Here is a 15,629-nt window from a genome sequence, read left to right on the forward strand (position 1 = left end):
TTTAAGACGCAACCATTTTATTGGTTCAGAACATACAAACGTTGAGTTATACAAAGTCACTGCATTCCAGGCGAGGAAGCTCAGAAGCAGTATTCGGCATCACCAGGCATTGATCTCATGGACAGAACTTGCTCAGGCTCCTTGGAAAAATTCTGCTCTTCCTCTACAATACATACCAGAGCTAGCTAGTTGCTATGTTGCCTGGGAAAAAAAAATATAAAGAAAAGGTAAAGCAACACTAAGGAATTAAAACAGCCTTAAAAATAAGTTAAAATACCCGATTTTTAAAAAGAAAGCATTCCTGACACAATAACTGATGTGGCACTTTTAGTTAATTAAGACTGCACTTTAGAGATAAGCACATCGCCAATGGTCAAACAAAAGTCCGTATGTGGATGAGACAGTGCTGAAAGTGTCACTAAGTTGTGAATGCAAGCAGCTGAGAAAGATGCCAGCTCTGCAGTTCTGGACCGTGTCCTTTTCTGTCCCAACCTCAGTGTGTTCACAGCACCATCACCTCTTTATGCTGTTCTGGAAAGGAGCTAAACCAAGTCAGAAAGGGTAATGATTAGTAAGAAATCTCAACAATCTGAGAGACCTCTGTCTAACCCAAAGCCTTGAGAAACCAGCTGTAGCTGTGTACCATGAACACTCCTTTGCAGTGCTGCCATAAGCAGAGAAAGTCACAGCTGCAGAAGTCATCACAAACACCTACTCAAGGAAGGTACTGAAGCCTAAATAGGCTGAAATTTTCAACAGTCCATGTTTACAGAAATCTGTTCACTTAAAAGTACAATATTCAGTAGTAGAGTCCAAGTTACACATGCTTTCCACAATGTATTAAATATGTTAATTACTCAGATGAGAAAAATGTTCCTTGTCCTGCTCATAACCTACAACTTCATTTCATAAGTTGAAGGAACACAGTATGTACTGAAACATGCTCAGAGGAATTTATGTAATGATTCTATAGTATATGCTTTTTCACAGCAGCTTAGTGCTAATATCCTCTGATGAAGACAATAAAGCAATTTCTGAAGTAACTACAAAACATCCTGGAGGACTAAAAATTCTCTTCAGTATGTTTTGTGTTTCATTCTGTGCCCTTTCTTTAAACCTCTGGATGGCAAGAATAACACTACGAAACAGAAAAGCTTCATTTATGTAACTCCTGAAGACTACAATCTTTCTAAGGAAAAAACATTCTGAAATCTTACACTATGCTGATAACTTCTGTATAGTTCAAGAATTAAGAGCTGCTTCAACCAAGTTGGGAAAATAATTGTTTAGGAAAACAGCAATTGACTAGATTATGAAAGCTGGATACATTTTACATGTGTACCAACAACTTGCTAGCAACAGCCAAAAATAAATGCAGGAACTGTAATAAATCACCATTTTAAAGTAGTGTAAGTATGCACGCTATTTCCTTTTAACAAATGGAGAATGCCAATGTATTTAAAATGTTATTAGGATGTGGATGCATGCCACTAGCTTCTGTGAGAACTGAAGGACTTGCAGGAGTGATTTTAGGACTGCAGAACATCTAGAACCAGTTCAGATCAATGGGTTCTGCAAGACAATGTTTGAACAGCTGGCCCTAAAGCAGCAAATGTGCCTGCCAAGAAGCAGTCCAAAAGAGAACACAACACAACAAAACAAAACAAAGCCAACAAATAATAAGCTGTAACAAGAATGTAACTCAAGCTTTTTGTTGCCTAAGGTAAAGAGACAATACATCCTTTCAGCTAAATACAGTTGAACATATAAAAATCCTTAGCTTGAGAAGATTCTTCTCATCCATGCATTCCCACTTATTGCTAAGGGTGTCTCAGCCATTAATCTGCCTTTTTCTTCAGTAGAAACAACCCTTCTTTCCTTAGGTTTGCTTATTTTCATACCAGTTGTGAGTTACTGCCAAACCACAATAATTTGAAAGTCAAGAGCTACTGCTAATAAAATAGCCAACAAATATTTCTGTCAAGTCCCTCTATATCAGAAGGAAGCTGAAGAAATAGTATTTGCTATAATAATAATTGTATCTTGGGTTACTGAGGAGTCCTACCTTTCACATAACACTGATTTAAAACAGCAACAAAAATGTTAATAGCTTAAGTGAGTAGATAATTGTTAACTTGGGAGATTGTGTCTCCTGTCAGCTTTAATGGGATTGCTCAGAAATTACTTTGGAAGAGTTATTTCATGACACTAAATGCCTTAAAAAAATGGTTCCTTATGAAGATGGAGGTTATTGAAATACACCTGGATTTAAGCTATAACCAGAGGACTGAGGGTATTTCGGGACAAATCTAAGAACAGACAAGTTTAGGAACAAGCAAAGCCATACAAAATCCCTTGTGGTTTGCCACTGCAGTTAAGCAAAGCTTTACAGATCCAACTCAGCTGGACACCTTTCCACAACAGATGTATGAAAAAGAATGGAAAAGCCAACTGCATAAGAACTATGTGGAATGTTTCATACAAAATACTCCAAATATTTTTCATTAACTTTTATTTGAGACACACATTATTGTAAAAAAGTTCACATGGAATAATAAAACCACTGGAGGGTGAAGGGTTTTTTTTAGGGGTTGGGGTTTTTTTTTGTCTATACACATCAATACACAATTAATGATTAGGTTTACAAGTTAACCACATGACAAATTCACTTTTATCTGCAGGAACTTTTCACATTACACTTTTATACCAGAGATAAAATGTGCTTAAACACACACAGTAGAACACTTCTATTTCAAAATTAAACATTTTCTCAAGGACTATACTTTTTATTCTGAATTTAGTAGCTATATAGCATTAAAATAACTGTAATTGAAGTTTTATTTTCAAAAATGTTTGTAAGGCCATAGGAATGCACTAAAATACTTAAATTCACCAGAAAAAAAGAAAAATCAATGGAAATTCTGCTTTTGTGGAAAAAAGAAATACAAGTTTTATTTATGAGAATGAGAATGGCATAAGCAGTTCAGTGAATGAAGGAGAAAATACCTATTATCACCTACAGACCAATCCTTTAGAAGCTAAACATTGCAAAATTTCAGTTATATTAAGAGATAACCAAATAACAGATGCATTTTCACAAATAACACATTTATGCATTTTACATATTATTCATGTATCAAATCATTTTACATATTATTCATGGATCAAATCATGATCCATTCACAATATTACCACGTGATATGTATATTCAAACCACTTTTATTCACTTGTGAAAATGATCCAATTAATTCACTTGACTTCATCAGACTAGTACTGGAAAGGTAAGAGTGGGAAATACTTTCTGTGAAAGAATTACAGGTCTGAAAAGTCAACTGGCATTTTTGGGTCTGTCCCCCAAATAGAAAAGTGAGCTGGCATTATATTTCACGAGTGGTTTAAGCCTTAGAAATAACAGAACTTTCAGACAGTAAGTCAATCAAATATTCTATACACAGTCAATATAAGCTTCTTGTGCATGTTTTGCTCAGCAAAGACTGAAAGATAAAATTGCAAAGCACTAAGACCATTTTTTTTGTTGTTGCTGCTTGGCTATTTTTTTAAAAAACATTCAGAAAAATATTGTTCAAGATATAGTGCACAGATACGGGGCTGAGGGAAAGATTTCATGAAACTCTATAGCACAAATGGCATTTTTTGTTTTACTGAAATCCACCAAAAATGTCTGCCTTTCCTGAAACGTTAATGGCAGTTTCTGGAACAAAACAGAAATACATTTGCTGCTTAATGAATAATAATTATATGACTTTCATTCTAACAGACATTAGAATAACTAACTAGTTGACTGAGGTATAGTTAAAGAGTCCTTCAAAATTTAGATAATGTAGTCTTGAACAAAGTAGCAACAGAGACTGCACAAAACAATCAAGTGATATTAAAAAAGCCTGTAGTACCCAGCATCTGATGCAAATGCAGAACATGCCATTTATCATCCCCCACTTGTCTACAGGAAAATATAGCTAAATAAAATCCCAGTAAAACATACAGCTGATTTGCACGCTAAGATACAGCACATTTTTTCAGTGCCTGATAGGGCAGACTGTACACAAAAAGAGGTCTACATTGACCAAAAGTTAGCACACTGATAAAGTGCAGCCACTCAGCCATTTAATACTGCTGGAGAAGTGGGGTGGGGGAAAACCAACCAAGAAAGAGAGAGAAATCTGCATTTTACCTTATCCACAAGACCACATGAAATTAGAATTCTTCAGTTTCAGCAGGGGACAACAAAATTGCATTAAATTCTTCTACAAATAGAAAAAGATGAGCTTTACATGAACATTAAGTGAAATATTTACTGCATTATTTTATCATGCATAAAGTGAATTTCCTATGGTCTTACCTCACATTTATGTACAGTTTAGCACAGCTAAATGTAAGAAAATAGCAAGTTTTTCTTTTCCCCCCTCCCCCCCTTTACAGAGCAGATACCCCTATTTGCTGCTGCTTCAAGAAGCACTTCATAGACTCTACTACTTACAGGCTCTTTTAAAGGGAAGATCATGGAGACTAATATTGAAAGAACATTTAACCACACTGCCAAGACAGGAAAAACAAAACAAAGCATTCTGTAAACAGTGCCAAACACAGAACATGTCAGTTTTGGTTTGCAGACAACCCCTGAGATAAAAATCAAAGTATTACGACACCAAGTAAGTCAGAGGTAAATTACTGAAAATAAACAACATTCATAATTGGTGTCACAACACTTTCTGTATAGAAGCACTTTTTTTAACCATACAGAAAACACAACTGCTTTAGCCTGTCCGAGAAAACATCAAGGGTAGACAACAGAGCAGTTAGGGTTGCTTTGTTTTTTCACTAAATGTTGCTGCCATTAATTTTCTGCTCTAGTGCAGCAATAGCAGTTTATGAGATTCACCAGCTAGTTACAGTAACTATTTCTACCTGTGGGGACAGGTTTAAACTGGGAACAGTTTAAACATTACAGAACCAGCTAGTAACGTTAAGCCTTTTAAAATCAAGTTTTTAACTCTACTGGCCCGTTCACTTTCAAAATATTTACAACAGACCCAGAGATGACAAATTCAGTACCTGACACCACAAAATGAAGTGGTTATCTATGGTAACAACCAACTCACTGCTTACCAACTCCAGACTATGAAGCAAAAGCAAGCACATCAGACATGAACTTTGACACTGACAGAACGCACCGATCCCCTAGGAAAACAAACATACTGGACACAAACTTGTAGTTAAAGCTTACAATGGTCCAAGTTTGGCACATCAACAGAACTAGAGCACCTGTTTTTAATTGCTCATTGAGGAAATTTTTCAGGAGACAATAAAAAAGTAGTAGAACAAAGACTAGGTTATACAATGCTTAGTTGAGTAAAAAAGGCAACTACGTTTCAACTCTGCTTCTAACAGTCTAGGTCACTGTACCAGGTTTTAATGGAAAAATCACTGCTTGAGCAGACCAAAGAGGGCTTCACACATTCAGCACTAACTGCATAACTAAGAGTACATTATAGCCCTAATGTGACCATTTCCTTGATGCCAGAACTTGACAAGCTTCAGCAACTGCACAGGAAGCCAGTCTTTGGACACCTTGCTCGTCAAGGGGTCGATGCTTACAGACATAAATGAGCTGTCTGTAGAACTACAGTGGAAATGGAAGTCACCTTCAGAAGCAGTCATTTCTCAACGAATGATTCTGCAAAGAGGTTACTCAAAACTCATGCATTCAGTTCCACAAGCCACATAAGTGATAGTGATGAGGCCAATTTGTGACAAAGATTTCAACTCCAGTGTACTTCCTCATCAGAAACAAAAAAAGGTGCAGACAGTTTGGGCTAACAAGGGTCAGTTAAGTGAGGAAAGACACTGTGTTTATTCAAATAACTGAAAGGTGCATTTGTGAATCAGTGACTGGCAATTCAGAACACAGCTTTGCTAAGTCTGTAAAGAAAGAAAAGCAACATACTACATTCAGAATAGAAGCCATAGCTTCTGCATGAACAGATTTGTGCATCCAAGAGACAAAACCATACAAATTGTTAAATGCCAATTGTTACAGTAATTCTCATCACTAGAGAGAATGTCAACATCCATACTGCAGTCATGGCCACAAGTATACAGCATAGAAAATAACAGAAGTGAGACTCAATTTTTCCCCTGGCTCTTCTGCTTGAAAAGAAGTTTGTTTAAAGAGAGACAGAAAAACCTGCACAAATCTGTTTAGAATCTTACTTACAAGTCAAACTGTGCAAACACAGATCTAAGATTGTGCTGTAACAGGCAGTAAGAGGCCAGTATGGATGTGCAAAGGTAAAAGAAACATAGCAGCTTTTGCAACAGGCAATAAAACAGAAAGTAAAAAAGGAAAACGAGTTAACTTTTGCATTTGTGTCTCCACTTCATAGCTTCCATATCTGAGAAAGAAGAGCCTGACAGGTCAATAGGCTTAGTGAGCAAAATCCACTTGGTATTTGTGTATCGCAGTCTACGTTCAATGGAGCTCTCAGCAGCAGCTTGGTGGTATTATTTCTGAGGCTTTGTGACCCTGTGCTTTCAAAGAAGCAGAAAAGGTTCTAAGTGTGCTGCAGTCTATCATTAGAAGTTCATCAAAGTAGCGTGCATCGAAAGAAGCTGCTCTTCTTAGATCGATTTTCTGTTATTTTTACTGGCCCACCTGCCCCTGATGAACTGTTGTCATTCTGAAAGAGAAAAGAGTACCACCATCATAAATGAAGGAAAAAAAAAATGTCTCACTTTCCTAGTTTCCACCACACTTCCTCCCCCCTCACAAAGCAATAACCAGAGCAGAAGTTTATTGTAACTTTAGCTTCCCAATTATGCACTCTGTTAATCATTCAATAAAACTGCCTATTTTTAAAAAAAGAAACATTTATCCCACAAATCAGATCTCAAGTATTAGCTGAAGGGGTGACTATGTAATCTGATCTCTAATAAAGCAAGGATCATGCTGTTATACTTCGACAGAACACATCAGTTTCAGGCTGCCTGGCATTTATGTTCATGCAAGATAAGGAACAATTACACTCTGATGTGTAATAAAGTGTGACAAGGCACTGTTTGCTCAAATCTGATCTAGCATCCACTGTAATTCCCAGGTTTTGTGCTAGGACTACTACTCAGCCAATTACTATAGCAGTCATTTGAATGCATCAAGCTTGTATGCCAATTGGAAATACAAACCATTTTTCTGTTGAGCTTTGTCATAATGTCCCGTGCAAGTGTGAAAAAAGCCTGGTGAGGAGTGGGAATAATAAAAAAAAAAAAAAAGTTAGTCACAAGACACATTAACCACAAGACATTTGGAGTAGCCAGACATACCAACAACAAAATATTCTGCGGGCCACTGCGAGCACTTTGAGTTGCAAGGCAGCTCAAGTACAATTGCTGTTCACTTAAAATTGCAATAAGCATTCTTTAGAAAAAAGCCCTAGTTTTAGCCTCTATACTCCAATCTTTGAAGCACATGAACAGACTTTCCCGTGGCACACCTCTTGAGGAAAAAAAACTGCTGAAAAAAGAAGGCTGCATACACTAATACTTTTGGTTTGGTTTGGTTTTTAAAAACCAAACTGTACTGTTTGCATCACAACTATAAATCTGCATAGAGGTTTGAGGATAACATGACTGGGCATTCATATTAAGGTTAGCTCGCTTCCTTGTCCTCCAAATTTTTTGCTCCTGGTAGATCTATAATTGTATTCATGCTTCCAACATCCATATTCAAATATGTAAATAAATAACCCCCCCTCAAAATAACCCCCGTTCTGTCAAATCTCCCCATCCCTGACTTCAGCGTATGAAGGAGCAAAGAAACTTCTGTGGCAGAAAAATTCTGCAGCTGACTAGAAGCAGGGAAAGCAGCTCCTCTAACATCAGCTTATGGTGTTTATGCTGATGTTCCAGATGAACATATAAACCTTCAGTCTCATCTGCACTGTATTTAGTAGGATCCTGAAGGCTCTTTGACACAGTAGCATGTTATTTGGAATGTAAAATATCCTGAACCCCATCTTCTGCACAAAGCATTGTTCAAAACTTAGACCTATTCCCTGTCCAAAAGCATTTGTATTTAAGTAGGTAGGCACAGAAGTCTAAAGCATTTGCTACACTAACAACAAAACACTCTGGGAACACCCATTTAAAAAACAATTCCAGATATAACCAGAAATAAAAGAAATGCTGTATTTTCCCCTAATGCTTTCAGTGTAACAAGACTGGTGAAGGAACACAGTTCAGGTCCCATAGGTCAGGAAATCCTGAAACATGCTTCCCTAGTAGTGTTTCCAAGAAACACAACAAAGAGTAACACCCATCTCTTACCTCTTCCACATTTATGCTGGATTTTGCACTTGTCTCCAAAAATTTGATTCCATAATCAATTGCTAACTGGAAGACAGGTTAAAGTTTTTCAGTGGTTTTGAATTTCCTTTGTAAAACTCATGTTTCAGATAGGTTTATAATACAATACATGCTGTATGCTGCAACAAGCTTTAAAAACAAAGCTAACAAGCTTCAATAATGATTTTCTCTTGCAAAAACATTAAAAGTCACTGGACAATTAAACAAAGTATTAGAACAGCCTATACTCTAGTGTAAACTCAAATCCAACAAAGAGATTAACTGCTCACAAAGACATATTTAGGACATAAAAGAACATTAAGACAGAATCTTCATTAATATGGATTTATGGGCCAGATAGCTACATATACATGCTGTGTACCTAGCACCTACATTACTTTAGCCATGTACATGATAGATTATACAGTATTTTTACCTGCTTGTTTGTTCTGCAGACCAACTAATCACTTAAGCTTTTATAACAGTACTTATGGTACAAGTAAGTAACCACTACAGTGAACTGAGTAAAACACAATCAAACTATATATTAAACCTTTATACTGAGATTTAGAATTCTTCATCCTATAGCAAAGGTCAAATTTTTTTACAGGATGTTCCCCTCAAGACAATAGTACTGTTTAGTTTATTCAACTTGAAGACAGACAAGTGCCACTTAAAAACAGATAAAACAAACTTGGCATCCTACAGTATATAAGTTTCTGAAAAAAGAGGTTTTATTCCCATTATGTCTCCCCTATGTCTTCCCTAAAAACATACCAAATATCCAGCAGCCAAAATTCTAAGAAAAGTAGGCTTCCAAATAAGGTAAATCACCAAAGCTTACCTTCTCCCCTTTTTCTTTTGAGACTTGTCTTTTTTCATTCATATCACATTTGTTACCTAGGATCATCCTTTCTACATCTGAAGAGGCATGCTGGAAGACAGAAAAGTAATCTCTCAGAAACAAAATGCATCATTATTTTGAGAAACTTGTGTGTCAAACTCATCCATAAATGAGTACTTCATTTTTAAGAAGTTATCTAATGAGAAGATATTAGTAAAAAAAAGACTGACTTTTGAAACAGGCAATTTAATATTTAAATATTACTTTAATGAATATTTAATAGGTTAATACTTAACCCATTGAATGGGTTGGAATAAATACTTCTAAATTAAATTTTTCTTGAGTGTAATTGTACATGAGCTCTGTACCAGGCTGCACACCTGCAGAGGCATTTGGCTCTTACGGAAGTGTAATAGTGCACACTTTACTTTCAAGTGGTGTGTGGACCTCTGAGGTACTCAGCTGAAATATCACTATGCAATACATTTGAATTTTAAAATTATTAATAAAAGACTTCTACAGTAATAATCACCTAAGGAAGATAACTTCAACAAGAGAATTTTTATAGTCCAGCCACTGTTGGATCAAATTGGATTTTATGCTTTTATTATGGATGGATTATATGGATTTTATGTTTAATGAAGAAAAAAAAAATCACTGAGAGTCTGTTACCTACCTAACTACAGCTTCACTAAAATTAAGGTTTCTTTAACTTTATAATGACCTAGCCCTAATTGAAAGTATGTCCCATTAAATATTTTACAGTAAGTTAGCAGGAAGGAAGCTTCCCCAAGACCAAATTAAAAGGTAAAAAATCTCTGACTGGACAAGGACACAACACAGTAGCAACTGAAATGAGACAGATGTGTCATCATCTCAGTGAAAGGTAGACTCCCTAAAAACCTTGTTCCTTCTCATTTCTTAGACACACCCAAAAGCAAACAATTAAAGTCATATAGTAAGAGCAGTTTTGAAACATATTATGCTTTCTTTTTAAGCTGTTCTACCTTCTGTCCCTAGATGAATGAGACAATATTCTCCCCATTAATAACTACTGTTGCATTCACTGCACAGTCTAACTTGGCCATATATGTTGGCTACTATGATAAAAGTGAAAAACTACTGGATTATTATTTGTCCTAAGGAAATCACAAGATCTAACAAGTAGAAGGTATTTTTCAAAGCACTTACCTCCTCAATGTTTCTTATCCAGTTTTTTATGTTGTCAAAAGACTTTTCATTTGTGATGTCATACACCAGCATAATTCCCTAAATAAAATTAAGGAAGTCTTGTTAGATGAGCTAGCACTACTGGATGACTTTTCATGTGTGCTGTTGGTTTGATTATACTTGCAAAAAATTACACACAAAACTTATGCAACTATAATCCTTTCTCAAAGCACTAGGCCATTGCTGAAATTCTACCAAAAATATTACTATTTCACATATTTTGCCACTGCTAGAGGTCAACCACACCACCCATATGAATTTTTTACATTATCAATCTATAGTCAGGAAAAGTTTAGACATTCCACACAACAGCAGCCAAGACTCAGTTGCTGAAGTCAAGTTTAGAAGCAGTAGCTTTAAGCAGTCAAATATGACAAATTTGTGAGACCAAATCTGCTGGGGCAAGTACACACTTTCAGCAAAGCTGACTCAAGGTGCTCTTCCAGAAGCTTTAGCTCTTTCAGACAGTTATGTACTACATATAATAGCTCTTAACAATTAGCAAGTAATGGGAAACCACACAACAGCTGCATTAAGGACAGGCTGCCAGGTTCACCTCTACTTCTTATTGCCTTTCCAAACATTTTAAGAGGAAGAAAAGTCCTTGTTAGTTGACTGGGAGAGAAGACTCTTTCACTGCCAAAACCTTTTTAAGTGCTAGAAAGGTCTAACACAGACTCACAGCTGTCACTATTTCTCTCCATTTGGTTCTTTAACAGTGGGGTTATTTGGGCTCACAACAAGCCTATGAATGGAACAGATCTGTTTATACCAATCAACAAGAACACGTAGTAGCAGCACAGCCAATCATTAGCAAGTTGAAATTAACAGTGTCCCAACACAAAGTATTTCAAATCATAGCATTAAGAAACTTTACAAGCAGTTGTACCACATAAGGTGCAGGGCTGAAATCAGTTATTTGGTTTCAAGTCTTTCTTAATGAAGGAAAATGTAACAGTGGCTTTTGTAGGTGATTGTATTTCTGTCCCAGATTTTGCATTCTCTACTTGCTGAAGAATTAGCAATTCTACAAAATACATTTAATATTAAATTAATTCATTACCTCTTTTTCAAACACTTCAATTGTTTAAAGGGATTGATTGCACTGAAAAAGTTGTTCAATGAAAGCTTGGCAACTTTGCTTCTAAGTGCAATCTGCAGAAATTTTAATTACACGAAAAGACAACCGGGCTCAAAGTTTCATCACAAAAGCAGGACTAGACAAAGTACAAGCAGGTTTAAGAAAAAAAAAAAAAGAAACCACAAACTTTATTCTCCTCATCTCAAGCCACAATTATCCAATCCTATACTTGACTTACGTGATAGAAGCTTAAGAAGAGCAAACCAGTTACACTAGTTGTGCCTAAGTTTTTTGAAGTAAGAGCACTCACCATGGCTCCTCTGTAGTAAGCTGTTGTGATCGTGCGGAACCTCTCCTGGCCAGCTGTATCCCTAAAAATCAGTAAAAACAAGTTCTTTTGTTGGAGGCAAATTTGACACTTTTCTGTATTTAGAGATCCCTTTTTAAACACAATAATAACAAAATAATACTTGCTCATCAAGAAAAAAGTATCACTTAGAAGCTGTTTGTGCACGTTTCTTCAGCCCTCAACATGTTCCTCACTCCCAGGTTATCCCTCTTACATCAGTGGTTACAACAGCACCACCACAAAGGCATTTAAGCTTTCATGCAAGCAATAAAACTCAGCAGTACACAGCTTTCCTTAGAATAATTTAAAAGGCAGTTCTGATACATCTGAGTCCTGCATTACACAAAAAATAAAACATGCAGCAGTGAACTATGTTAGAATAGTGCATTTTCACATACAGTTACCTCTAAAAAACCAGCCACTACATCTTTATGTGCTGATATTTTATCCTGGAGTACTTCAAAGCAACATCTGCCTGTGAATCAAAAGGATCTAAATGTTTGGCTACTTGTTACACCTAGGGGGACCTGAACCCCAAAGGCCTGACAAAATCCAGCTTTTGAACTTAGATTACAGACAGAAAATTCACACCAACCACTTCTGTCACTTTGCTTCCTTAGTCACAAGAATTGTGGCTTACATGCAAGCATCATGCTATCTTTACTAGAAATCAAGAAATCAGCAAGAGCCCTACATTCACTAGTTGAATTTTAAGAGTTCAACATGTGTAATAGTGTTACCCAAAAAAAGACCCATCTGCTGCTCTGAGGAGCATACATCTCCATGGACTCACCATTCAAGGAATGGGAGTGTCACCACTCATCAGTGCCTCTGGGAGTACAAGCAAGGCATCAAAGTATCAGAGGAGATTACTTTTATTATGTCATGTATTTTAGTTTACAGCAATGGAGTTAATAGTTCTTCTCCATGTGGAATAGCTACACGTTGAAGAGAGCAGTTTTTGATAAAAGAGGAAGTTGCTGTAATGTCTGCCTGTGAAGAGGCTATTTCCTGTGCTACTGAAGCAGAACCATTCCAAGAGCAAGCTAGAAAAAAGCATAAACACTATGGACAGTCAAAGAATAAAAGGTATGAAGCTTCTGGTACACCCGGACTCAAAAATCATTGCTGCTTGAAGAGTAATTCAATACTCACCGAAAACTAAAATTACTTTGGAATACTTACCATATTTGTAGCTTGATTTTCTTTCCATCTAATTCTATTGTTCTGATCTTAAAGTCAATTCCTGCCAGAGAAAGAGATATTTTAAGTTTTGCAATAAATGAAAAGGAAGTGTTCAGTTTCCTTTTGACGACTTGTTAAGAGCAAACTTAAGCAAAAGAATTATTCTGAAGTTGTCATTTTTTTCTAAACACAACGAAGTGCTGAGGATTCACAAACATTTGCAGCTGCATCCAACATGCCAAGGATACATTATTCTGCACATGAAAACACACCAAACTCAGACTCACTGCTAGAGTTAGTGCAAAGGAAGATTTAATCTCAAATTTCATTTTACACCAACAAGGTCACTAGTTTGAGTGTGTATTTTTCTCAACTTCTGAGTAGCCCGTGCAGTTGAAATCAATTCCCTAGAACCTCTGCTAGCTCTGAGGAAAAAATACCTACTATGGTCCTTCAGATAATATTAAAAATTACCTGGCACCTGTTTTTGAAAAGTGATGTGTAATGCAATCTAATCATACATCACTGTAAAACGTAAAGCACCACAGGGGACAAAAGCTGCACAGATCACACTGAAGGTGGCTGAACATCACGCATGGGACTTTTTAAAGAAAACCAAGTTGTGAGTAACGCAGATTTTCTAGGAAGCTCCCAAAACTATCAAGGAAAGACTTCTCTCCCCCTCTTACACTTCCACATGTGAAAGTTTGACCAGTTTTGAGATTGAATTTGAAGACAGATTTTAATGCATGAGGGAGAAAAAAAAAAAATATTATGTTATAAGGTCTAGAAGGATCAAATGGATCCGTGAATCAAAGCCAAGATTTCCAAACAGAGAAGTCTTTACCCTGGGCTGTTTTAACTTTTGCATCTCTAAACCCATATAACACAGCTCAAGTCGAGAGTGCTCAAGTCCCACTACATGACTGCCAGATTCTCAAATCCCACAACAGCCACCCCATGTGACCCCCTATTACACTGTTCTGAAATCAGTGGCCCATTTTTTATTCACGGAATCTCAGTTACTTGATATTTAGTCACAGTTTGCAAAAGATTGGGGGGTGTACGTTATTTTATTTAATTTCTTCTTTCCTCAGATGTAATTTAAGTGACAATTATCAAGAGTATCCCAATTGGGAAAATGCTATTTGTAGCTTTAAGAATTCATCCATCACTTAAACAGGAAGCTATGGGATTTTTTAATATACTACAGTAGCATTTGAATATGAAATATAGACATTCATTAACTTTTTTACTTTCATTCTTCTCACATGTGATATTAATATTTTAATATACTGAAAATACCAAGTTTCAGCCACTTAATCTTGATGTGCTATATAGTTTAGACCATTAGTTAGAATACAAATTACAACCAGAAATATCACATCAGCACTTTCAACAGCATATGAAATTAACTGCATTAATTTAAAATGTTACAACTACTCCTGCAGTTGCCATTTCCCAAGATTCATTAGTACTTATAGAAGGCAAAAAGATATTTTCATTAATTTGCATTCTCCCCAAAATGACACAAGAATAATACGTATGTTAGAATTTAAAAGTCCTTACTATATGTAACAAAAGTTTGGCAAGTGTTTACATTCTACATTTGATAGGATTTTGTGTCTCCCTATTAAATATTTTTCTCCTTACTAGGTGCAACACCTGCTGAAATGACAGGTAGTGGTACTGTTCTGAAAACAACATTTGCTCTGGATAGTTTTCTTTTGGCCTCAAAGTTTATAAAAGCACAAGTACAGATTGTTGAGGAAAGGGTATCGCACCACTGACAACAGCAAATAAAATCCCTTTTAAAAGGCCTGAACTCTTAGAACTAAGGAAATCGTTAGAGTTATCAGGAAACCTATGCTCAGAGATAATTCTGTACGTGCTGTCAACTCCTGAAGTTGAGACAGATCAATATCAACAGTGAAAGACTCCTATAGGGATGCTTGCACAGCAGTGAGGTATCTATGTGCACCAACCCATGCCTTGCACAGAGATGTTTCTTGTGGTTACTCATTCCCTTCACAGCACCAAAATGATTTACATTATCAGTCCTTTGATTGCTTCTAAAACTCAGGATCTGCTCAAAAAATATCTCCTTGGAAGTCTCCTTGGAAGATTTCTAATAACAACCACACCACACTTCTCAAATAAAGATGAATTTCAAAGCTACTAAGTCGAAGGCCATATATACCTCTATCATTGCAATACTAAGTTTAACAAATGCAACTGCAACTTTTTTGAGGCTAAAATGAACCAAAAACTGGTGCTCCTTTTGTTCTTTCACTTTGGTAAGAGGAAGTGGTGAGCAGCAAACATTTGTGGAACAAGCCTGGTGGCATGTGCTACCACTTCCTGCCAAGAACACTGGCAAGGCTACCTACCAGCAACATTTTGGTTACAGTTAAATTACACCAGGTAAAACACTCCAATACTTAGAGCATGTCAAAGGTGATTCCTGACAGCAAGTTTCCACTATTAATGAACTCTCATTGTTTGCACAGTTACTCAACAGGATTCAGAAGTTGGAAACCATATTTGGGTCTAATAAGAGTCATGCACAAATCAGAAAGTTT

At 36.4% G+C, this 15,629-nt stretch overlaps 1 protein-coding gene across 3 annotated transcripts in view; it reads right to left on the minus strand.

The window, feature by feature from the left end:
* RAB8B (RAB8B, member RAS oncogene family) overlaps nucleotides 1–15,629 on the minus strand; it is a 28,813-nt gene continuing 13,184 nt past the window's right edge. The window contains exons 2-9 of one of the 3 annotated variants that reach the window (XR_011728054.1): nucleotides 13,048–13,108; nucleotides 11,824–11,884; nucleotides 10,394–10,471; nucleotides 9,203–9,292; nucleotides 8,341–8,406; nucleotides 7,201–7,251; nucleotides 4,193–6,698; nucleotides 1–201 (exon numbers count right to left, since the gene is read on the minus strand). Coding sequence is in view for 1 of the 3 variants with exons in the window: in XM_071754895.1 (XP_071610996.1) it covers nucleotides 6,606–6,698; nucleotides 7,201–7,251; nucleotides 8,341–8,406; nucleotides 9,203–9,292; nucleotides 10,394–10,471; nucleotides 11,824–11,884; nucleotides 13,048–13,108 (500 nt within the window). In the remaining 2 variants the exon portion in view is untranslated. Of the gene's footprint in view, nucleotides 202–3,562; nucleotides 6,699–7,200; nucleotides 7,252–8,340; nucleotides 8,407–9,202; nucleotides 9,293–10,393; nucleotides 10,472–11,823; nucleotides 11,885–13,047; nucleotides 13,109–15,629 lie in introns of those variants that run through there. The other 2 variants (XR_011728053.1, XM_071754895.1) reach the window with 2 other exon arrangements.

The sequence above is a fragment of the Heliangelus exortis genome, chromosome 11, assembly GCF_036169615.1.
Source record: "Heliangelus exortis chromosome 11, bHelExo1.hap1, whole genome shotgun sequence".
Taxonomy (NCBI): domain Eukaryota; kingdom Metazoa; phylum Chordata; class Aves; order Apodiformes; family Trochilidae; genus Heliangelus; species Heliangelus exortis.